At 61.9% G+C, this 21,858-nt stretch overlaps 2 protein-coding genes across 2 annotated transcripts; one reads left to right on the top strand and one right to left on the bottom strand.

Moving 5' to 3' along the window:
* Positions 1-1,725: 1,725 nt before the first annotated feature.
* XKR7 (XK related 7) lies at positions 1,726-9,083 on the bottom strand (the record flags this gene model as incomplete). The annotated part of the gene is made up of 3 exons (XM_084271581.1): positions 1,726-2,757; positions 2,888-3,087; positions 8,653-9,083. The coding sequence occupies 3 exons, from the start codon at positions 9,081-9,083 to the stop codon at positions 1,805-1,807; spliced, it is 1,584 nt and encodes a 527-aa protein (XP_084127707.1). The 3' UTR covers positions 1,726-1,804.
* A 5,975-nt stretch (positions 9,084-15,058) lies between these two features.
* PDRG1 (p53 and DNA damage regulated 1) lies at positions 15,059-16,638 on the top strand. The gene is made up of 5 exons (XM_084271349.1): positions 15,059-15,181; positions 15,263-15,338; positions 15,467-15,541; positions 15,846-15,926; positions 16,251-16,638. The coding sequence occupies exons 1-5, from the start codon at positions 15,098-15,100 to the stop codon at positions 16,331-16,333; spliced, it is 399 nt and encodes a 132-aa protein (XP_084127475.1). The 5' UTR covers positions 15,059-15,097; the 3' UTR covers positions 16,334-16,638.
* The last annotated feature ends 5,220 nt before the right edge of the window (positions 16,639-21,858 follow it).

Here is a 21,858-nt window from a genome sequence, read left to right on the forward strand (position 1 = left end):
GAGCCCCCACCCCCCGAGCCACGGCTCAGCACCCACCGCCGGGGGCTGCCGGTTACCGGCCGTGAGGGAGGGCTGCGGGGTCGGAGAGGGGAGGCCCGGCCCACTGCCCAGCCCCAGCCATGCTCTGCACCCTACTCCTAAAGGGTTTCCGAGGCTTCCAGTTAGCACCAGTTAGCACCAGTGACCATAGCGACGGCCCGCCCCAGCCTGCTGTCACCCCGGCCTTCCAGCTACAGAGAAATGGGGAAAAAAAACCACAACGTGATGCCACCAACACCACCCACCCGCCCACCCCGGCCGTGCCACGGGGCTGGGCACCCGGGCTGGGCACCCGCACCGTCCCCCGGGGACCCTGCGCCCTGTCCTGGTCGGGGGCAGCCAGAGCCGTTACCAGGGGCAGCTCTCCCACACCAGCTGCCTCGTGGGGTGCCTTGTGGGGTGCCTTGTGGGGTGCCTCGTGGGGTGCCTCATGGGGTGCCTCAGTGCCTCGTGGCACGACTGGACAGTGGGGCAGCCCACGGTCCCCAGCCCAGGACAGGGCTTGACACCGTGGCGTGGAGCAGCTGGAGGCCAGGACCCTGCATGGCCATTGCAGGGGGCACGAGGGGAGTGGGGAAGGCACAGGGACCAGGGGTGCGGGGTTGGGGGGCTGGGGTGGTGCATGGCCATGGGATCCGGCAGCTCCCCTGCCCTGCAAACCCCTGCCAGCACCCTGCACACACACACACACACACACACACACACACACACACACACACACCCCACACACACCCCTGGGACACACCTGGCCCTGGGGGGCACAGGGTACATTCAGCACAGCCCTTCAGGCAGGGGCACGCCACGGATCCGGGCAGGACCAGGGACACATTCAAACCCGGAGCCTGGGACAGCCCCACTCCTGGGGGGGGGCAGGGGCAGGCAGGGGCAGGCAGGAGGAGGCAGTGGAGGTAGAAAATGTCACACAAAATGTCACCGTTCAGGTGAAAACAAACCCTATGAGATGAAGTGGTTCCCATGGGGACAGGGGAGATGATGGCTTGCAGCCATCCCGGCCAGAGGCAGGGGCCCAGCTCAGAGCCAGGGGGAGCAGGGGCTGTGCCCACCCACAGGGGACCCCCAGGCCAGGGTCTGGGGTCCCAGGGCAACAGGGACTCTGTGGAGTTGGGGACATGGCTCGACCCTGAGCAGGAGGGACCGAGGATGGAGATGAAGAGGCTTCCCCGGGGATGGTGCTGCAGGGTGTCAGAGAAGCAGGAGACTTGGGGGAATTACCTGGACCCCGACTATCCCCTGCCCCAGCTCCCGGGGGGTAACGAGCCACACACACCCCCTGGTGCAGCCACACTCCAGCCCCACGGCCCTGCCATGGCACAGGCACCCGTGTCACTGTGTGCTGCCCTCCTGGGCTGTACTGTGCCCCACCGTGCCCCAAACCCCTCTCAGCCACCGGCCCTAAACCGGGGTGTCCCCACTCCCCGTCCCGCACCACGGACACGGCCGAGTGCTGCGGGGCGGCAGCACCCACCGCCTTGGGCTCAGGCACCGGTGAGGTATTTTGGCAAGGACAAGCCCTGGGGGGAGCCAGGGCAGCCACCGTGGCATGGGGTAGGGGTCTCAGCTGCAGGAGGGCGGCACAGGGCGGGATAGCACCAAGAGCCCTCCCCGGCCCCCGCCCGCGGGGCGCTCGGCGTGGCGGCACCGCAGCACCAGCAAACCCAACAGAAAGGCAAATGGCTGCGAAAACAGGGGGGCGGCTGGGATGGCACCAGGAGGGCCCCACCACAGCCCCCCCGCCCCCCCGCCTCTACACGGTGGTCTCATACTCCAGCACCTCCTGGGGGGCACCGGCGGTGCGGTACTGCAGGCGTGGGGTGGTGGGCGACGCGTACTCCAGTGCCAGGATGGTCTTCCGCAAGCGCCGGTCGATGAAGTGGGCGTCCCAGGCCGGGTACTTCTTCCTGGGCAGGTCAATGCGGATGACGGGCCCCTCTGTCCGTGGGGCGCGGGCGGCTGGTGCCGGCGGGGCGCAGGGTCTCACCTGGAAGACGGGCACGCAGCTGTCCCGCTCCCCCGGTGCCCCGTCCCTCTCCCCCCCTGTAGTCCGCGGCAGCGAGCGAGGGGGGCTGGTGACGGCGTCTGTGGGGGACCCCGGTGCTGGGGCTGGCTGCTGCCGGAAAATGCAGCCCCCGGCATGGGGGCCGAACATGGGGCCATTGGGGTGCAAGAGGCAGTAGTAGATGAACATGAAGAAGATGCCGAGGGCGAAGCTGGAGCTGACCACGCAGACGAGGATTAAGGCGTCGAAGTCGGAGGTGGTTTTACGGTCGTAGTAGAGGAACCAGAGGACGGTGAGGGCGGCGTTCTCCGACAGCGTGATGACGTAGTAGATGCACATGCGGTAGCGGCTCCGTCCCTCCTTGACGTTGAACCAGCAGAAGATGTAGATGATGCCCACCACCATGTTGTAGATGATCTCCTCCCACTTGGACATGCAGAAGTCCGTCTCGCCCTGGATGATCCAGAAGGTCATGATGCACCAGTGGGTGACAATGAAAATGCCGAAGTAGAGCTGGAACACGGAGGCGAAGAGGGCGAAGGCGATGGCGCGGGCGGCGATCGTGAAGAGGTGCCACAGGATCTGCACCACGGCCCCCTTGTAGGACATGGGCATCTTGTCCTCCCGCGAGTCCCGCAGCACCTTCTGGTAGGAGGCAATCATCCATGCCAGGGAGACCAGCGAGGCTGAGGCTGAGAGCCCTGCGGGCGCAAAGCAGGGAGCGGCAGTGAGAGCCTGAGCCAGCCCAGCATCCCCCCGCGGGTCATCCCCCCGCGGGTCATCCCCCCGCGGGTCATCCCCTGTCCCCAGCGCCGGGGCCAGGCACCTTACCCTGCAGCGGCTCGATGCTGTTCTGCTGCACCATGATGCTGAGCTGCAGCACCAGCTGGGGCGCGCTCTTCAGGAAGGTCTCCAGCAGCCGCAGCATGCTGATGTCCGCGCTCTCGAACATCATCCGCCAGTAGAAGTGCCGGCGGCGATGCTCGGCCTGCCACCGGCTCTGCAGCCCCAGGTACAGCGTGCGGAGGTACCTGTGTGAGGGGGGGGGGCAGGAGGGTGAGAGGAGCCCCTTTGGCCTGGGTGGCCAAGCTCACCTCCTCCTGCCCGTGCCAGGCAGGACCACTGCCAGCTGCTCCAGCTAGTGCTTCCCCCCCAGTTTGGGGCTGTGGAAAGTTCCCCACACTGAGGGTGCAGGGGGCTGCAGGGCAGTGCTGGTGCTGAGCACATCCCTGTCCCACCCCGGGGCCCCAACATGCCAGGAAGGGGTAGACTGTGCAAAGCCAGCTCAGCACCCTGCTGCCCTGGGGCTTACCTGGCCATCACCCCACTGCCCACCCAGCCATTGCCCCACTCCTCTGGCATCCAGTACTGCCCCTGTACCCAGACCCCCACGCAGGGTCTGGCTCCCACCCTCAGCCAGGGATCCTGCCCGCAGCCCTGCTCTCTGACCACTTGTGGATTGGGGGGGCCCTGGCTCCAGCCCAGCACCGCATCCGGCTGCTTCTCCAAGGGGATATTTTTGTCCTGGCTGGCTCAGAGCTGCCCCTGCCTCCCCCTGCCCCTGCCAAGACCGAGGCACCAGCTGGTCGTGCCGCGCTGCCCGCAGGAAGCACCTGGGTGCTTGTGCCGGCACTGCCCGGGCTCTTGGCAGGGCTGTGGGTGCAGGCACACGCCAGCCCCAGCCATCTGGTTGTCAGGCGGGGGTCAGCGGAGGTCTGCGTGGCACCGACGCACGCACCGGCTGAGTCACCGCCACCAGGGACCCCTTCCTGTGGCACCGGGCCAGATCCGGGCACCGCACGAGGGGACACTGGGCCGGAGGGGCCGGGCATCCCCGGGGAACCCTGCCTGTGCCACAGGCCGGCAGCTCCGGGGCCTCAGGGGTCGGAGGGAGCCGGATGGGGAGGGAAACTGAAAGATGAAGTGGGAGGTTGGGCCATAAAGCTTCCTCCCGGCTGAGTAAAACTGTCACGCAGAGCGACGGCCCCTCCATCAGCTCCAGAAAGCGCTGCCAGCCGACTCCATTAGCCTGGAGCGCGGGAGAAACCCTGAGCCCAGCACTTTCAGCTCATCTGTCAGCAGGAGGAAGCAGGAGACAGCCCTGCTCCTGCTGCAGGGGCGGCTGGGTGCTCCCACCCCTGGGCTGCACAGCCCCACGACTACAGCTGGGGCCATGAGCCGGGGCCACCGAGGCTCCTGTGCCACCCCACTGCCATCTGCTCCTGCCCCGGGCAGCCCTTGGCATGCAGGAGGGCAGGGTGGGCACACTGGTCCCACGGGGCTCTGGTGGTCTTCCCTGGGGAGGGACAGCCCAGTGTCCCCAGCACTGCCTGCTCATTCCCTCCTGCCTGCCCTGCTGGGAGCCACAACCCCCCCTCCCCAAAAGCTGTCAGCAAACCCCATCATTTTAACAGTTCCACTCAGTTTCAGCCAGTGCTGGTGGCTGTGGGGGGCAGCCCACCACCCCCTGGGCAGCCCAGCTCCAGGTCCCCCCCGGCTTCCTTGATCCACCCTCAGAATGATGCTTTAACCTCCACCTCAGGGGGAAGCAGCTGATTTTAGCCTTTGCTGTGGCCCATCAGTCACTCGCTGCTCGGGGGAAGAGGCTGCAGCCACCCAGCTCCCGGCACAGATTTGCACCCTGGTGCCACCTGCTCGAGGCCGGTGAGGCCGGTGCGGCCGCTGCCCCCAGCCCCTCTCCCTGCCAGGTGCTCCTCCCGGCCCCACAGGGCAGATTCCCCTCAGAGGGGGATGTGAGCCAGGAGATGGGCTGCGGATGGAGGGTGCAGCAACAGGAGAAGCGATGCGGAGCCCGGGATGCTCCAGGGCACAAAGGAGGCCCAGGCACTGGTGACCTCACGCTCTCCCTGTAATCAGCCTCGCTAATTGGGCTCGTCAGCGCCGTGATCCTGCTGTCTGCATTGCACAGCAGCCCCCAACTCACAGACCCCAGAGCCACCCCTGTGGCACAGCTGCCATGTGCCACCCTCAGCTCCTCAGCCGCTCAACAAGTGACCCGCAGCCTCCGCCCAGCTGTCAGCAGGGGCACAGTTCCTCTCCCGCCTTCCCATCAGCTCCACAGATCTCATTAAAACGAGATTTCATCTCCCATCAACTGGCCAGAGCGCAATGTTGGTTCCTATTTGTTATGCACTTGATCATCCCGGGGTGTTTCAGCCCAGAGGAGCATCCCCACGCTGACAGCACGCGGCGAGCGCTGCCCGACCCGCTGCGGCAGCTGCCGGGGAACACAGGATCAATCGCTTGGGAAAGAGAATAAAAACCATTTCATTTTCCAAAAACTGATGATGGGACAGAAACCGACCACGAGAGCTCTCAAGGCTAATTGCTCCCTCCTCTGTACGACAGAGAGGAACCCAACCAAACCCTCTCAGGTGCTGGGCTCGGGTAGGTGCCAGGAGTGCTGGAGCCACGCTGGGTTTGCCAGACCCTCCCCATGGCCAGGTTTGTCAGAGTTGGGTTTGCCATCAGCAGCCCCATTTGCTCCCAGTTACTGACCCTGGTTTTCAAGTGTTGGAAGAAAAAAAAAGTGCAAATGAGCAAAGCCCTGCCCTGGGTATAACTAAATCCACTATCACCATCCTCAGATGGAAAGGACAAGAGACCCCCAGGTCTAACAGCGAGCGAAATGGAGTTATGATTTTCCTAGAAGGTAATTTGGGATATCATCCCTTAATCCTTCATTTAAACACGGAGGAAATTGCTTTCCTGTTGCAGCCATTTTAATCCCTTACACATCCCACCAAGTCAGGTCACTGGGGACAGCTGCACGTGCGCCTGGCCAGCCTGTCACTGCACCGGTGAAAGCCCCCACATCCCATCTCCCCCCTGAACTCCTGGGGTGCTTTAGGGAAGGCTTGTTCTGGCACTAGAAAGCTCCTGTCCTGCACAGGGGGGCCAGGCAGGGACCCCCAGCAAGAGACCAACCCCAGCACTGGGTTCTGTGGCAGGAGAAGGTGACATCCAAAGTCGGGTGCTCCCAGACCCAAGAGGACCCTGCCCCCGAGCAGGCAGAGCAAAGCCCTGGAGAGCAGAGGGGCCATGGGGGAAAACCTGCAGGTCCCAGCTCTGCCACCCCTCGTGAGCCCACCCCAGGAGCTGCTGAGGGTGTACTGGTCTCAGGACTGAGGGGTGACACCAGGTCCTCAAGCCAGCAGAGGATGAGGGAACATGGGCTGATAAAGGGCTTTCAGGAAGGAACTGTGGGTGGAGAGGGCACCCTGGGTCTGGCCGCAGTGACCCCCAGGAAGCCAGACCAGGGGTCAGCCTGGGCTAAAGAAGACATGGGAGCACAACGGGCACAGGCAGGGCTGTCCCCAGAACGGGACCCACAGAGACACACGAAGCAGCTGCCAGCCCATGGAGGTGGGAGAAGGGACCTGGCACGCTGCCGGGTGGGAGGCATGCACGGCGGGCAGAGTCCCTTCCCTTCCCTGTTTCCTGGGTGAAAAAGCCTGTGATTCTTTGTGAGAAGAGTGGATAACAACTCCTGAGCTGCAAAACCAGCCAAGAAGCAGAGCCCATGAGGGGGCCTGCACTGCTGCTGCTCACACGAGCACATGGTCATGCAACCGTCCCTGTCCCCAGAGAGCATCCACGGTGGAGCATCTGCATGTGCACCACGAACACGCTGGTGACAACTAACTCACAGCAGCTTGAATTTGGGATGACCTCAGAGTGCTCAGAGCTGCTCTGGGGGTCACAGCTGGGGATCAGGACTGCACAGGGAAGGATTTGGAGGGGTGAGACATGCTGAGGAGGTGGCAAGGCAGGGAGGAGGCAGGTAAATTGGGGAAGGGGAAGAGGTTTGGCAAGGGGCACGGTGCCCTGGCCAGGGAGAATCCTTCCCTTCACAGGCAGCATTTATCCAGCACTTCTTTAACTGCCACATCCACCTGCACCGGATCCGGCCTCGCTAATGGGTTTAGCAAACTGCATTTAACTGGTCACCCCAGCTAATCCCAAATCCTGAGATTAGAAAGAGCCTCAGCTGCAGCTTCAGACCAACATGTCCTGGAGGGTCGGTGCTGAGAGTTACCGCTTTAATTGGCTTAAGATCCTCTGTGGTGCAGCAGATCAGGAGAGCACAGCTGACACCCCTGGGAGCAAAGCCCCTGACCACAGCCCAGCCCCAGCTCGGGCCAGGATCAGGCCACTGCCCACAGGATGCTGAGCCAATGCCAGCTGCAGGCAGGCTCAGCGGCCAGTGCACCAGAGACCTCCCGTCCTCTCCCTCACCAGCCCCTTCAGAATATTCGGCAGGGTTGGCACCCACCCTGCAGCCAGCAAAGACCGGGAGCTGCCACGGGGGTGGAATGAGATCAGGGAGGGACAGGCAGTGGCTGTGTTGGGGAGGGAAGGGGCAAGAGCCTCACACGCCGCACTGTGAAACAAAGTTAGACATCCCAGGAGGAGCAGCAGAGGAAAAGCAGGGGGTGGAGGAGCCTCTGTACTACAGGAGCTCCTTGGGAGGGGAAACAGCACCGAAACCTGAGCCGGGAGCGCTGAGCATTGTTCCGGGAATTTGCTATTGTCTCCACTCCCCTCCCAGCATCAGCCTCCCCTGGAAGCAGCAGCTTGATGTCAGAGCCACAGCTCTTCCCCAGCGCCCCAAGGATGCCGCTCGGCAGAGCTGGGAGGGAGCAGTGCCGGCTCCACGGCACAGGGGAGCAAGGTGCCAATAAACCATCGGCTCGAGCTTTGGAGAGGCTGCGGAGACACCGGCAAAGGGCCTCGAACCTGCTCGAGTCTCCCAAGCCGCCGCTCACGCTGCCTGCACAGCCTGCCTCTCCCCAGGCCCAGGAAGGGCCAGGCAGCAGAGATGCAGCTCTGGCAGGGAATCTGGCCAGGCTGGGGACAAACAGCCCCTCCTCACCCTGACCCCACAGGCTGTGGCGAGCTCTGAGCGGGAGCATGGGGAGGTGCGAGGAGAAGGCTCTGAGCTGGAGGTGTTCGGTGCCCAGCAGAAGCACCACACACCCCCCAGGACCCAGCTGCCGCTGCCAGGAGGCCCCCCAGCAGGCCCAGCAGCGCCTGGACGGGGGTCAGCAGGCCTGTGCCACCCAGCTGGGCTGTGGGCTCCTCACAGCAGCTCCTGCCCACACCCACCCACACCCGGGCTCTGCTGGGGCCTCTCCCCCTCCGCCCATCCTGCCGTGTCTGTGGAGGGGCTGAGCCTCATGCCCCACACCCCCCCTGAACTGCTTGATCCCCTGCTGCCCCTCACCATCCCCACCCACATCCCCACCATCCCCACCAGCATCCCCACCATCCCCACCAGCATCCCCCACCCTGTTATCCCCACCCACAGCCCCACTACACCCTGATGCTCCCTCCAGCCCCAGCCTGTCTCCATGACCCCCCTACCTCCAGACCAGCTGCAGCAGGTGGATGGGGCCCTGCAGCAGCCCCATCTCAGACCCCCCCCTATCCCAGACCCCTCCCCATCTCAGACCCCCCCCTATCCCAGACCCCCCCCCCCAGACCCGCCCCAGCTGCAGCAGGTGGACGGGGCCCTGCAGCAGCCCCATCCCGGACCCCTCCCCATCCCAGCCCCCCCCCCCAGCCCCCCGTACCTCCAGACCTGCCCCAGCTGCAGCAGGTGGATGAGGCCCTGCAGCAGCCAGACGCAGAGGCGGCAGCAGCCGCGGGGGCCGCGGGCGCTGTCCTTGGTGCTGCCGGCGCTGTCCTTGGTGCCGGCGGCGAAGTCGTAGACGAACCACCTGAAGCTGAGCAGCTGCACCACCAGCGAGGGCAGCAGCACGAAGAGCAGCGTCAGCCCGAACCACCACCGCTGCCCCCGCACGTAGTAGTGGGCCGCCAGCCACAGGTCCGAGGCGCCGTCCGCGAAGCAGACCAGGAGGGCGCAGAGCACCCAGCAGCCGTCCCGCAGCCGGTACCGCCTGGCCGGGGGGGCCGCGCCGCCCGCCCGCCGCCCGCCGCCTCCCTCCGGGCTCTCCAAGCGTACGGCCGGGCCGCCGCCGCCGCCGTCCGACTTCGCGGCCATGTTGTCGGGGGAGAGGAGGAGAAAGGAGGGAGCGGGAGAGACTTCCGGAGGGAGGACGGCGCCGCGGAGCCCGCCCCGGCAGCGCCCGCCCCCGCCGCCCGGTACCCGCCGCCCGGCCCGGCCCAGCCCAGCCCGGCGCCGCCGCCGACACCCCCCCCCGCCTCTCCCCCGAGCGGCGCCGGGAGCCACCCACCCTTCCTCCTCCTCCTCCTCCTCCTCCCCCCGCCGCTCCACGACCCGCCCCCGCCCCTCCGGAAAGGGCGGAATCCCCCCGGCCGCCGCCGCCGCGGGGTCCCGGGGGGGGCGGGGGAAGCGCACGGTGCCGGTGGGCGCCTCCCCGCTCCGCCCCCCTCCCCCCCCCCCCGCCGGGAAGGGCAACCGGCTGCTTCCCCGGGCTCCCCCGACCCGCCGGGCTCCCCACCGAGCACCCCCCCGCTCTCCACTCTGGCCCCGGTGTAACCCCCCCGGGCAGCCCGATGCTGTCTGACACCACCCACCCAGCTCGGCAAGGGCCCGAGCTCCCCGGGCAGCTGCCTCGGGCTCCCCCGGCCCCCAGGGTCAGCCCTCAGCCCGAGCAGGACCCGGCTCGCGGGTCCGGCCCTGGGACAGGCCAGGGCAGAGCGAGATGCACAGAGGTCTGGTGGATGGGGATGCTGCGAGTGCCTCCGCTCCCCCAGGGCCAGCGCAGGGACAGAGGCCACGGGGCTGCTGCCCAAGGCAGCCTGGGGGAGACCCAGCAGGCACCTGCCTCGCAGGGAGAGCCCCATCCTCAGGGAAGTCCCTACACAATGAGGTGGAAGTGCCAAGGTCTCTGGGTGGACCTGGGGCACTGGGGTTTGTGCCCACGCGTGCCTAGATGCTGCCCAGCTCCTCAGCTCTGCCCCACCATCTCTCTTCCTTTTGTTATCCATCAGAGTTCAGATGCAGAGTGTCTCCAGAGCCAGGCTGGCCCGGGCTGGCTGGCAGTGCTGGGGGGCTGGTGCCCCTCCGGGACACGGACACACATGAGGAGTGGCACTGTGCCGGCATCCTCCCCGCTGCTGGGAGGGAAAGAGCTTTTGCTCCTTTGCAGCTCGTCTCCAGGGAGGGTGACTGCATGCAGACAGCTGCTTCATGAAGGCAGCTCCAGCCTACAGGGGATGGACTCTTGGGTCGCTGCGATTCAGCCCCCAGGACTCATCCCTGTGTTTCTGCCTACAGAGGAGCCACAGGCACAGCTAGAGCCTGGCCCACGGTGAGCACGCCACAGCGTTCAGTGAGGGGGAGCAAGCTTGACCCCAGGAAACACAGCCAACTTCCAAACTCCTCCTGGCAGAGCCGCTAAGGGGGGTCAGCACAAACCTGGGGGGGGGAGTCTGGGTTCCACAGGAACAAGCGAGGAGGGGGGAAGGCGTTAGTCAGCACAAGGGAGCAGAGTCAGGCCCCGGCGAGGCTCTCTCCGTGCTGCATGTATTATCAGGGGTAATGTGACTTAAATGCCTAACCTTGAGATGCTCCTGACAGATCCCCTCGATGAACGCCTGGCTGGGGGAGGGGAGGCTCCCAGCATCCCAGAGCCTGAAGAAAGGAACCTCTCATCGGCCCCCAGACGGGCACAGAGCCCCTTTGGAGGATGGGCTCCACTGGCCAGAGCCCCCACTGGTGCCTGGCCAGCCCCATCCCTGTTTGGGCTCAGTCCCTGGGGAGCCCATCCCAGGAGGGCAATGGAGCAGAGCCAGTGCTGCCACAACAGGGAGCACAACACCAAGGAGAAGGGACCTGGTAACCTGGAAGAGATGGACCCACCTTCCTTCAAAGACCCTGAAACAACCCCTTTGAAACAGCAGCTAAACATCCCCAGCCTGAGAATGTGGGGAGGGTGGTTTGAAGCCTGATTGATATTAACAACAGGCCCCAGCAGCCACAGGAAAAAATGAGAAAAAAACCCTATAAACATCCCTGAAGTCTTCCTGTGCAGCTGTCAGCAGCCAGGCAGGCAGGGAGGGTTTCGAGCTGCATACATAAAGCACTGCAAGCAGGGAGAGGAACACACTGACACCAAACCCTCCCTCTTCCTCAATGAGACACCCAGCAAAGCAAAGCAAAGCACCCCCCAGCAGCGGGGGCAGCCAGCCCCTCTGCCTGCCTGGCTCCCAGGAGGGCACATAGAGGTGTACCTGGTGCAGACAGCCCTCTGGTCCCCAGGCTGAGCCCAGCTCACAGGCACAAGGCCTGTCCCTGGCGCCGTGATGATTTGTGGCTGCCTTAGAGCTTGGCTGGGGAGAGGCCCGCAGAGCGCAGCACCAGCCACTGCCTGCTGCCCTGGGAATGTTTCCCTGGTGCCTGTGGCTTTGTGATCCCTCCTGCCGCAGTAGACCCAGCTGGGGCTTCCCCCGTGCCTGTGCTGAGCTGCCCCCCCACCCCCCCATTCCTGGGCAGAGCAGCCCCTTCCCCTCCATGCAGCCCAACAAAGACACCCCCCTGTCTCCGCTGTGCATCACTGGCAGCTGCAGATGGTCACTGTGCTTCCTTCTGCTGCTGCCAGCACACGGGCAGCCCATCCTTATCCCCCTCCCCATCCCTTCTGCACAGGCTGTGAAAGCACTCCCTCCCCCTCCCCCTCACCTTGCTGGGCTGCTGGTGGGAGGCTTCAGCCACCTTTCAGCCACCACCCAGCCACATCAGGGTTACAAAGCACCAGCTCCAGCTTCGAACTCTGCAGCCAGACCCCAGTCTCCAGAGGCCACGTCCATGCACGTGCAGCAGGACAGATGGCTGGGCTCTCACGGCCCACAGGGGCTCCTTGTCACTGGTCTGAAGAATGTGCCCCCCGGGAGGTAAATGTAGCTCCAGCTCTACTTAGGGTCTCATCACACATCATGAGAATCAGGTGCTCTTCTCTTCTGATCCCATCAAAGCAAGGAGGATCGAATGCTGCCTTCATGCCTGTCAGCTGGAGCCACTCACTCCATGGTGGATGCTGTAGTGTGAGGCTGCAGAAGGAAAGCAGACCCACATCCTGCACCCCATGTCCTGCACCCCCACGTCCTGCACCCCACTCTGCAGCAGACCCTGGTGCCCCTGTCCTGCCGGGACTCAAGAGGAGCCAACCCTGAGACAGCAGAGAGGAAGCAGCTGGCCCTCCAAACAGTCTGCAGATCTCCAGCCAGCCACCCCCACCGAAAAAGGAGCATTTTCCAGCACTGGCATCCAGCCCCAATCCTGCTGCCTCTTTTGGTTGATGTCAGGAAAAAATCCAGCCCGGGTGTGAATCACTCCCAGGCTGGCCAGGATGCTGTGCACAGTGCTCCCTTCCACCGCTCCCCAGGAGCTGCCTTATTTTAGCACACGCTGCTGCAGACTGAGATCTCCCCAGTTAACTGTAACAAATGACCTTATGGGATTAGGGCCAGTAATCTTCTGATCTGGGTAATCTCCCTTAAGGGATTATTTGCCCACAGAAGTGTGGTGACCACTGGCCAGTGCTGCCTTGCTCCCTCCATCCCTGTCCCTTGTTGTTCCCATACGGTCACCCCTGTCTCCAGCAGAAGAGAGGTGCTGCAGCACTGGAGATCACCACACGCCCTTTGGGGAGCTCCTCTCCAAGATGAGTCCCATCAAAGGCACAAACCAACAGGTCAGGTCCTGTCCCCTCCCTGCTGCTGGTGCTGCTTCTCTCCCCCAGCCCATGCTCAGTATCCCAGGCAGGTCACCGGGGGCTCCCTCCCACAAAAGCACCAATCCAAGACAAACTGGAGGTCCCCCCACCATCAGTGGGGAAACAACAGCATCACCACAGTCACACGATGCTGAGTGGCATTGCCAGGCAGGCAGCAAGGGCTGGCTGGGGACAGGGCTGCATGTGGAAACCCAAGAGATGTCTCTGAGCATCAGCAGGGAGATGTTCAGGCACTGAATGGGGGTGTTCAGGGAGCACAGAGTGGGCAGCGGTGCCCAGGCTGGAGGGGAGCTGGTGGGACTGGTGCTGCTTTGCCCCAGCCCCAGGGCTCTGATGGACAAACCCACAGGAAGAACAACTCTGTGACCAGCCAACAGCAGCACTGCCCAGATGGAGACGTGGTGTGGCTGGTGTGACCAGGGAGCACCCACAGCTGGGCACGGCCAGGCTGAAGGTCAGACAACGTGCTCTGGGAAGGCTGAGCATGCAGAACCCTGAGCCAGTGTGCACATCGGTACCAGTAAGCAACGGGAGCAGGACCAGCACCCGTGTAGTGCCTGAGCTGGGGGGGGAGCAGGGCTGGTGGCTCTGAGCTGGGAACCAGGCAGTTTCCCCAGGGAGAACCGGTGCTGCTTCAGGCTCTGCCCAGAGCAGGGACATGGGACAGTGTCCAGACGGGCTCCTCAGGCCCCTCTCCTCACACAAGGTTCTGCCAGTCCTTGCCATCAGTGCTGGGTCTCCCTGCATCTCCAACGCCGCATTTATCCCTTTCCTCTTGCTCACAGGCCAGGCAGGGTGAAAAGAAGGGGATAAAAGCCATTTTGAGGGGTGATATTTCCCCTTTCCCATAGGCAGGGCTGTTCAGGGCAGAAGACTGACCCTGGCAGAGCTTTGTGTCTGCTCTGAGCTTCTCTGGGGCTGGTCCCTGCCAGGCACAGAGTGGGGACACTGGGGCTGGCTGAGATTGAGCTGAGACACCAGGGCTGCAGCCTGCTCCCCTCCCCAGGGACAGGAGGCCCTCACCCCTGAGCTCTGGATGAGCCACCCAGCTGCACACAATGAAATCTGAGCTCATCACCACACGCTTTTAGTGCTCTTTATTGCTTTCTGGGGAGAAAAAGGGACAGAAAGGCAACCTGATGCTGTAGGGAGCCCAGCTGCCCCACACAGGCACGTCCTTAGGAAGCGGCAAGAAGAAAAGCGTGGTGCTCGCAGAGGAGGGGGCAGAGGGGATGAGCTGTGACAAGGCATAAATAATTCACACACGTGGGGACCTGCAGCAGGGTTCCTTCTGGCTGTGGGGAGTGGGGCTGGGGGTTGGGGCTGGCTGCTGGCCCAGGAGCCCCCCACCTCCAGGGCAGAGGTGCTGGTGCTCAACGATGCTCAGCCCCACTGAAGACTCCATCCTTCTGCGGGGCAGCAAGTCACAGAGTCACAGAGTCACAGGGGTGGGAAGGGACCTCCAGAGCCCATGGGGTCCAACCCCCTGCCAGAGCAGCTCCCCAGCTCATATTGCACAGGGCGGCGTCCAGATGGGGCTGGAATCTCTCCAGAGATGGAGACTCCACACCCCCTGGGCAGCCTGTCCCAGGGCTCCCTCACCCTCCCTGGGGAAAAGTTCTTCCTCTGCTCTAACTTGCAGCCATTGCCCCTTGTCCTGTCCCCACAGACACTGACAAGGGGCTGCCCATTTCCCCCTGCATCCCATCCTTCAGATACTGATAAACATTAACAAGGTCCCCCCTGAGTCGTCTTCTCTCCAGGCTGAACAGCCCCAGCTCCCTCAGCCTTTCCTCACAGGGGAGATGCTCCAGGCCCTTCATCATCTCTGTCCCTCCTCTGGACTGTCTCCAGGAGATCCCTGTCTGTTTGACCCCAGGGAGCCCAGCACTGGACACAACACTCCAGGTGGGGCCTGGCCAGGGCAGAGCAGAGGGGGAGGATCCCCTCCTGTCACCTGCTGCCCACACTCCTCCTGAAGCCCCCAGGATCCCCTTGTCTCTCTGCTGGCTCACGGCCCCCCTGCCGCCCGCCGGCGCCCCCAGGTCTCCTCTCCCACAGCTCCCCCCAGCCCGCACCGACACAAGCGGTTCCCGGCGCGTCCGGCGGGGCCGGGGCTCTCCTCATCCCGGGGGCGCGGAGCCGGGGTCCCCGCTCCCGCCGAGCCCCCCCCCCACCCGCGGGCCGCTCCGCGCCACCCGCCCCAGCCGCGGGGGAGCCGCTCCCGCCGGTCCGGCGCCGCGCGGGGCCGCGGGGGGGCGCGCGCCGAGGCTCGGCCCCTCCCGCCGCGGAACCCGCCCGCGCCGCTGCCGTTACCGCCCGGCCCGCAACGGGCGGCGGACCCGGCGGCAGAGCCATGGCGCGGGACCCGGCCTTCGTGCTGCGCTACCTGGCCGAGGTGGAGGAGCTGGCCGAGGACGTGCTGGCGGCGCGGCAGCAGGTAGGGCCCGGCGGGGGCCTCCCGTTGCCCCGGTAACCCCGCCCGCAGCCGCCTCTCTCTCTCTCCTCTCCCCCCGTGCAGATCGTGGACCTGGATGTGAAGCGGAACCGGAACCGCGAGGCCCTGCGAGCGCTGCACAAGGATCCGGAGCCCGACGGTCAGGCCCAGGCCCGGGCCCGGCCGGCTGCGGCCTCCGGCAGCCCCGCGGAACGGGAGGAGGGACGGGGGCTCGGGCAGCGCCGTCCCCTGACCCTTTCCCTGCCCCTTTCCCCCCTCTCCCCGCAGGCAAGGCCATGGTCTGCTTCGGGAACATGTTCATCGAGCTGCCGAAAGCGCAGACCAAGGAGATGCTGCGGAAGGGTACGGCCGGCTGCCCGGGGCCTGAGCTGTAACGAGCTTTTAGAGGCATAAACAGGGGTCTGCCCGGGCTCTGGGGAGCCCAGAACCTCCCGCTGGTGGTCGCGGGCAGAGCGTGGCTGTCACCATTGCTGGGCTGTCCTGGGCAGTGTCGGGGGGCTCAGTGGGGGGCACGGTGGGACCCCGAGGCAGCTGGGGAAGAGCCCCCTCACCCCAGGCCTGGGCATCCCCACCGAGCATCCCACGGGAGGTTCTGGCTCTGCCCCAGAGCCCACAGTGCTCCTCACTCCTGTCCCACTTGTCTCAGACCAGGAACATCTGGATGAGGAGATAAACAACCTGCGGAAAGAGCTGCGTGTGAAGGTCAACCGCCTCTTCGAAGCCCAAGGTGAACACTCTTCTCCTGGGACCCTTTCAGTCTCTGGGAGCCAGTGTCGTGTTTTGGGAGGGTCCAGAAGCTGCTGAGCTCCCTGTGCTTCTGCAGCCTCTTTCTTGCTGGCTTTGCAGTCCCCCCCTGCTCCAGCAGTATCCTCTGGCTCACGGTGAGGAGCTGTCACCCACCAGAACACTAACCAGGCTCCTGCCTCTCACCAGGGTGACTCAGCAGCAGCTTCCAGGGCTGTCCCTGCCCTCCCCACAGCCCGTCTAGAGTTTCACTTGGCCTGCTTCACTTGTTTTGTACCAAAATCCTGATCTTCCTGTGTTCCCTCAGGTAAAGCTGAGCTGAAGGGGTTTAACCTGAACCCCATGAGCGCTGAGGAAATGAAGCTGATCAACCGCATCCTGGAGGGCTGAGGTGACCACCAGCACGACACAGCTTTGGGCTGTGACCTGTGGAGCTCACCCTGCCAGAGCCACAGCCCTCAGGGTCTGCAGGAGGACACTGGTGTGCCTGGGTGAGGTTCCTGCAATGGGAATGGGAAGCATTTGGCTCCTGAGCTCTGATGCTGCAGTTTCCTTGGATCCCGGACCCTTTCCTGCTCCTCACAGCAGCTGGTGTGGTGGAGCTGCTGCCTGGAGGCACATGCTGGGACACAGCAGTGAGCAAACACCCGTGGCTGGGGTGGAACTGGGATTAATAAAGTCGGTAGTGGGGCATTCCTAACGCAGCCTGTGTGTTCCTTGTTGGGTTTTGATGCCAGTGCTTCTGGAGCTTTCACTTCAGAGCTGGTTCATTGTCCTCTCAGGAACAGAAGTGGGAGGAACTGGGAATCAGCAGCCTGCCCAGAGCACAGAAGAGGAGTTGTGTGAGCCTGTGGTATTAAAACAAAGCAAAGCTGCCCAGCCAGGGCATGTCAGGAATCTCTGTAAAGATGTGTAGGGAAGGATGGGGGGAGGCAGCATCCTTTTGGTCTCACTGGGAAAACATGCCCTAGTGTCCAAGAGACTGTAGAAAAGAGACTTTCAAAAGTAGATGAAGGGATAAAATATTAAAAATAGCAGCCTGAACAGGGCTGAGCAGGAACAGCCACTGAGCCAGCCTTGTTGTAAAAGCACAATTGGTTTAACCAGCAATGGCTTCTTCAAAGGTTTTAACATTTATTGTCTTCTATGCTGCCCTCCTCAGCCCGAGCCTGCTGCCCCAGCACAACTTGGATGAGACCATAACAAGATTGTTTACAAGTTAATCACAATTAGTAATGGACTACAGGCAGTTTGACTGGTTATTTTTTCCCTGTGCAGAGGAGAGTGGGTCCTGCTGAGCCCTTTGTTTATCAACTGCCATAAAGGTATTTCTGGAGAGAGCTTAAAGACTTCAGACACCATAGTTGCCCTTGTTTGTGTGGCCGTGGAACATGTTCTGTCAAACCCTGCACTAACTCAGAGCTGGTCCCTTGCCCTCTGCAGGGCCATGCAAAGCTAAACCAGCACCACCAGCTTCCTGCCTCCCTGAGCACCTTCCAGCTTAACAGGTCAGAGGTGCCTCCTCCAAGCAGCCCTGTGCTGCCTTGTCCAGTTCCACACACACTTCACATGATGCAGAGTTCCAAACAACACCACTTCCAGACTCCCTTTAAAACTGAGCTGTGGTTATTGGGGCTTTTTTTTAAATCTAAAAAGCCAACTACTGTAGCTTGACCCATGTTTTAAACCCCTGTAGCTAACACTACACACTCTGAATGTCCAGCTGCAAGAAGCCAGGCCATCCACATCGGGCTTCCAGATACCTGGATTGAAAACAACATGAGCTGACCACCTGAACTGCCTTGCCTGTGGCTCTCTCACAAGATTGCATCTCTCTGGAAGCAGGTGGTGACTGGGTGCCAAGCCCCTGCCACACTCTTACATAACCTGTGTGGTACAGCCAGTCACCAGCTCCCCAACATGTGACAGGGAGGTTATTTTTGCAGTATCATGGCAACAGGTTCTTCTGCTCTGACATGTTTCCATAGTAGTAGCAGGAGGAGGATCAGGTGCCCTCCCCAAAAGCCTTGTCTCTCTGTGCAGGAGGTGTTTAGCCCCTTTGATTTCTTCCACTGAGCTCTGCAAGGGCAGATGGGCAGCTGAGGAGCATCCCCTGCGTGGGCTGGGAAGCCCAGCCAGCATCTTGTGCTGAGCCAGCAGCGTCCAGAGAAAAGGGGGAACTGCCACTGCACATGGTGAGGAAGAGAAAGTGAGCTTCATCCATGGAGATCTCTCCCATCCCAGGCTTGGGATCAGCATCCCTCCTTGTGCTGTGCAGGAAGATCCCTGGAAAGCTGCTTCAGTTGTTTCTCCCTGCCAGGGCAGCATCCTGTGATGGAACTGTGAGTGGGGGGTTACACATCACCTTGCTGCTCCTTCCTGCAGCCCTGAGGGAACGTCCCACTGTGGGGTGAAACTGTGCTGGTGTTTTCTTAGTTAGACACCTCAGCAGAGCTGGCTGTAGGCACCCTGAGTTAGCACACCTCAGCCTCTCAGAAGTACAGCTTCAGAGCCCAAGTACAACCCCACAGGAACACCCCAGAGAACAGTCACCACAGCAGAGCTGGTGTGTGTAGAACTCAGCTGTGACAGAACACCTGAAAAGCAGGACTACAGACAGGGCTGTCCCCACTACAGCCCCACGCTTGTCTTCCACAGTGCTGCTGCAGCCTGGCTGCTCACAGCCCCTCTGCTCCTCCTGGTCTCTCAACCCCATAAAAGCCCCCCACGCCTGTTCCTGTTCCTTCCTTCTGGAGTGGAAGGGGTGTGCTGTCCTCTTGCTGATGCACAGAGCTCGAGCACACCAGCAGGACACCCTGCCAGCACTGGATGAGCACACCCCCAAACGTCTGCTTGCTGGGATGTTCCCCTTCACCAGAGTCCCCAGGTCCCCCCTCTGCTGCCAGCCTGTCATTCTCTGTCAGGTCCAACACGCTTCTCCTGCCCCACCAGCCTGCAACCTCACATCCACCTGGCAAAGCACCTGAGCAATGCCCAGTGTCCCTCTGCACACAGGAATAACCCCCCAGGCAGGTTGGGGACAGCTGAGAGCTGTGGGCATCTTCCTCCTCGTAAGATCTGAGCTTAGCACAGCTGCCAAGTCAGTCACAAAGCGCTGCAAGACAAGCTGCTTGGGACCAGAGTGCTCCAGGAGTGCTCAGTGTGGGAGGCACAGCGCAGGAGAGCCTCTGCTAGCCAAGCCCTGGTGCCAGCCCCAGCCTGTGTTCCCTTCCCAGCCCCTGCTGCTTTGTTTCCCTGCTCCAGAGAGGCAGCACCACCACTGACTTCACTCTGGGTTTGGAAAGCCCATCATCTGGTCTCTGTAAAGGTGGGAGCATCATGATCAGTTGCCAAGAGAGACACGGAACCAGCCCACCCATCCCAGGCGGTTTAATAACCCCCCTGAGAAGGTAATAAACATCTTTGTCCTCCTGCCCTCCCTGTCCACAACATAAAGCCTGGCTTTGAGTCCACCACACTTGAGTTCACAGTCTTCCTGGCTACTGGCAGCGAGGGGAGGTGAAGTGGTCCCCCCCAGAAGCCAGCTGAGGAAATACAACCGCCAATTAGGGAGAAACACACAGTTTTGCCAGTGGTTCATCTGAGAGAAACGCCTGTCCACAGAAAATCATTGCCCTGGAGCAGGCAGGAGTAAGTGTGAAGCAATAGGAGATCCACCCCTAAATCTCTTTCCCATGCACCGAGCCAGGGAACATTCTGAGCCCGTTGCAGAGTTTCTATTCCTGTTCTGATGGTGCTGGAGAAAAAAAATCTGAAAAAGGAGGAAAAAAAAATCCCTCCAGCTTCCAGAAAGGCAGAGAGTGAAACCCAGAGTCTAGCTGCAGCAGTGCATGCTGAGGAGGAGTCACAGAATGAGCGTTAACCCTTTGTTTCAGCAGTGGGATGTGGATGTCTGCTGGGAAGGGTTTCCCAGGGCAGCACAGTGTCCACACCCAGCAGTGCTGTCTGAGGACTTTCATCCCAGCCCGTTCGTTTCCCAACCAACTGGAGTTACTCCAGCTCCTTCCACACAGGCTACCTAAGCAGGAACATGGTTTGGGGTCATGAGCAGAGCAGGTTGTGCACACCAGAGCTACCCAGCACCACAGCCCAGCTGCATTTATCTGCTGCTTAGAAACAAAGCTGTGCCCAGTGGCACAGAGTACGTGCTGCTGACAGCACACGGGGCTGTAACGGGGGTACCAGCTCCACTTGAACAGACAGACAGAGGGAAGAGTTAAAAAAACCCCAACCCCAAACTAGAGAAGACATTTGGCAGGAGAACACCCTTAGCCTAAGTCGTCTCTGAGTGGATTTCCCGCAGCCAGGGCGCTGCTCGCACTGCGTGGCGCAGGCTGGCAGAGCCGGGGTGCTCTCTGCCCCTCATCTCTGGAGCCCCCTTGGCTGTTTCTGTTTTTCTCAGCTCCTGTAATGACAAGGCAGTTGCACTTCTGGCTTCCTGCTGGTGCAATACCGGGGTTGCACAGGCAGCAGGCAGAGTTCTGAGAACTTCAGCAGAACTTCAGTGAGACACGTTTTTCACTGAGCCACTGAGGAAAAAAACTCTCTCTATATAAAAAAATAATACTAATTAAAATCTAGTGCCAAACTATGGTTTAAAGGGTGTTTTTGTTTTAAATGCCCTGAACTCCCATGGAGCCCTTTCCTCCAGGGTTAGCAGGGAGCCCTTTCAGGTGGGATCTGCCACTGTGTCACAGCCATGGGTGGTGGTTAGTGCCAGCAGCCAGAGGCACCGGCTGGGTGTGTATCAGTGCTGAGCAGGAGAGAAGCTGATAGTGACCACCCATCTCTGGCCTGTGATATGCTGATCCTCAGAGGGAAACACACTCCAGAAATAGCCAGGTTGGCGGGGTTTCACAACACAGGACTAGAGATCCTTCGGGCAAAGCTTCAGGGTGCTGTTCCCAGTTAATAAGAACTCTGATACTCTGAGCAAAGCCAGCTGTATTGCTCCTGGCCACCAGCTCTCCTCATGCAAAACAGCTCAAACCTCCCTACAGCTCACTTGCAGTTCCAGACTGGCTCATGCTCAGCCAGCTTGGAGGCACCTACCTATGAAACACAAGCATCACACGACACTCCTTGTGCCAGGGAAAGAAGCTGGCTTGGTGCTGTGACCCCTTGTGCATTTATTAACCCCCCTGGGGCTTCACAGAGTCACAGAGTCACAGGGGTGGGAAGGGACCCCCAGAGCTCATGGGGTCCAACCCCCTGCCCAAGCAGCTCCCCAGCTCATAGTGCACAGGGCGGCGTCCAGACGGGGCTGGAATCTCTCCAGAGATGGAGACTCCACACCCCCTGGGCAGCCTGTCCCAGGGCTCCCTCACCCTCCCTGGGGAAAAGTTCTTCCTCTGCTCCAACTTGCAGCCATTGCCCCTTGTCCTGTCCCCACAGACACTGACAAGGGGCTGCCCATTTCCCCTGCATCCCATCCTTCAGATACTGATAAACATTAATCAGGTCCCCCCTGAGTCTTCTTCTCTCCAGGCTGAACAGCCCCAGCTCACTCAGCCTTTCCTCCCAGGGGAGATGCTCCAGCCCCTTCATCATCTCTGTCCCTCCTCTGGACTCTCTCCAGGAGATCCCTGGCTGTTTGATCCCAGGGAGCCCAGAACTGGACACAACACTCCAGGTGGGGCCTGACCAGGGCAGAGCAGAGGGGGATCAGGATGTTGTAGAGCTGCAGAGCTCAAATCAGTGTTTGTCACTGCTAATCACCTTCTGAACACTCTGGAGGCTGTGGATCAAAGTGTTGCTCATCCACAAAGAGAACGTCCACCAGTTCTGTCCCACACTTGGAGGTTGAGCACTGTCTGAGCTCCTCAGTCACTCACTTGCAGCCCTAAGACACCCAAACACCACCACACGAAGCTGTTCCCCACAGGTGACCACAC

Source organism: Gallinula chloropus, assembly GCF_964237585.1.
Source record: "Gallinula chloropus genome assembly, chromosome: 16".
In the NCBI taxonomy this organism is placed as follows: Eukaryota; Metazoa; Chordata; class Aves; order Gruiformes; family Rallidae; genus Gallinula; species Gallinula chloropus.

What these genes read in the sequence shown, in the direction of transcription:
- PDRG1 (XM_084271349.1), top strand. Translation starts at nt 15,098, where the DNA reads ATGGCGCGGGACCCGGCCTTCGTGCTGCGCTACCTGGCCGAGGTGGAG. An exon ending in TGCTGGCGGCGCGGCAGCAG is followed by an intron (nt 15,182 to 15,262) that starts GTAGGGCCCGGC and finishes CCCCCCGTGCAG; the next exon opens with ATCGTGGACCTGGATGTGAA. An exon ending in CAAGGAGATGCTGCGGAAGG is followed by an intron (nt 15,542 to 15,845) that starts GTACGGCCGGCT and finishes CACTTGTCTCAG; the next exon opens with ACCAGGAACATCTGGATGAG.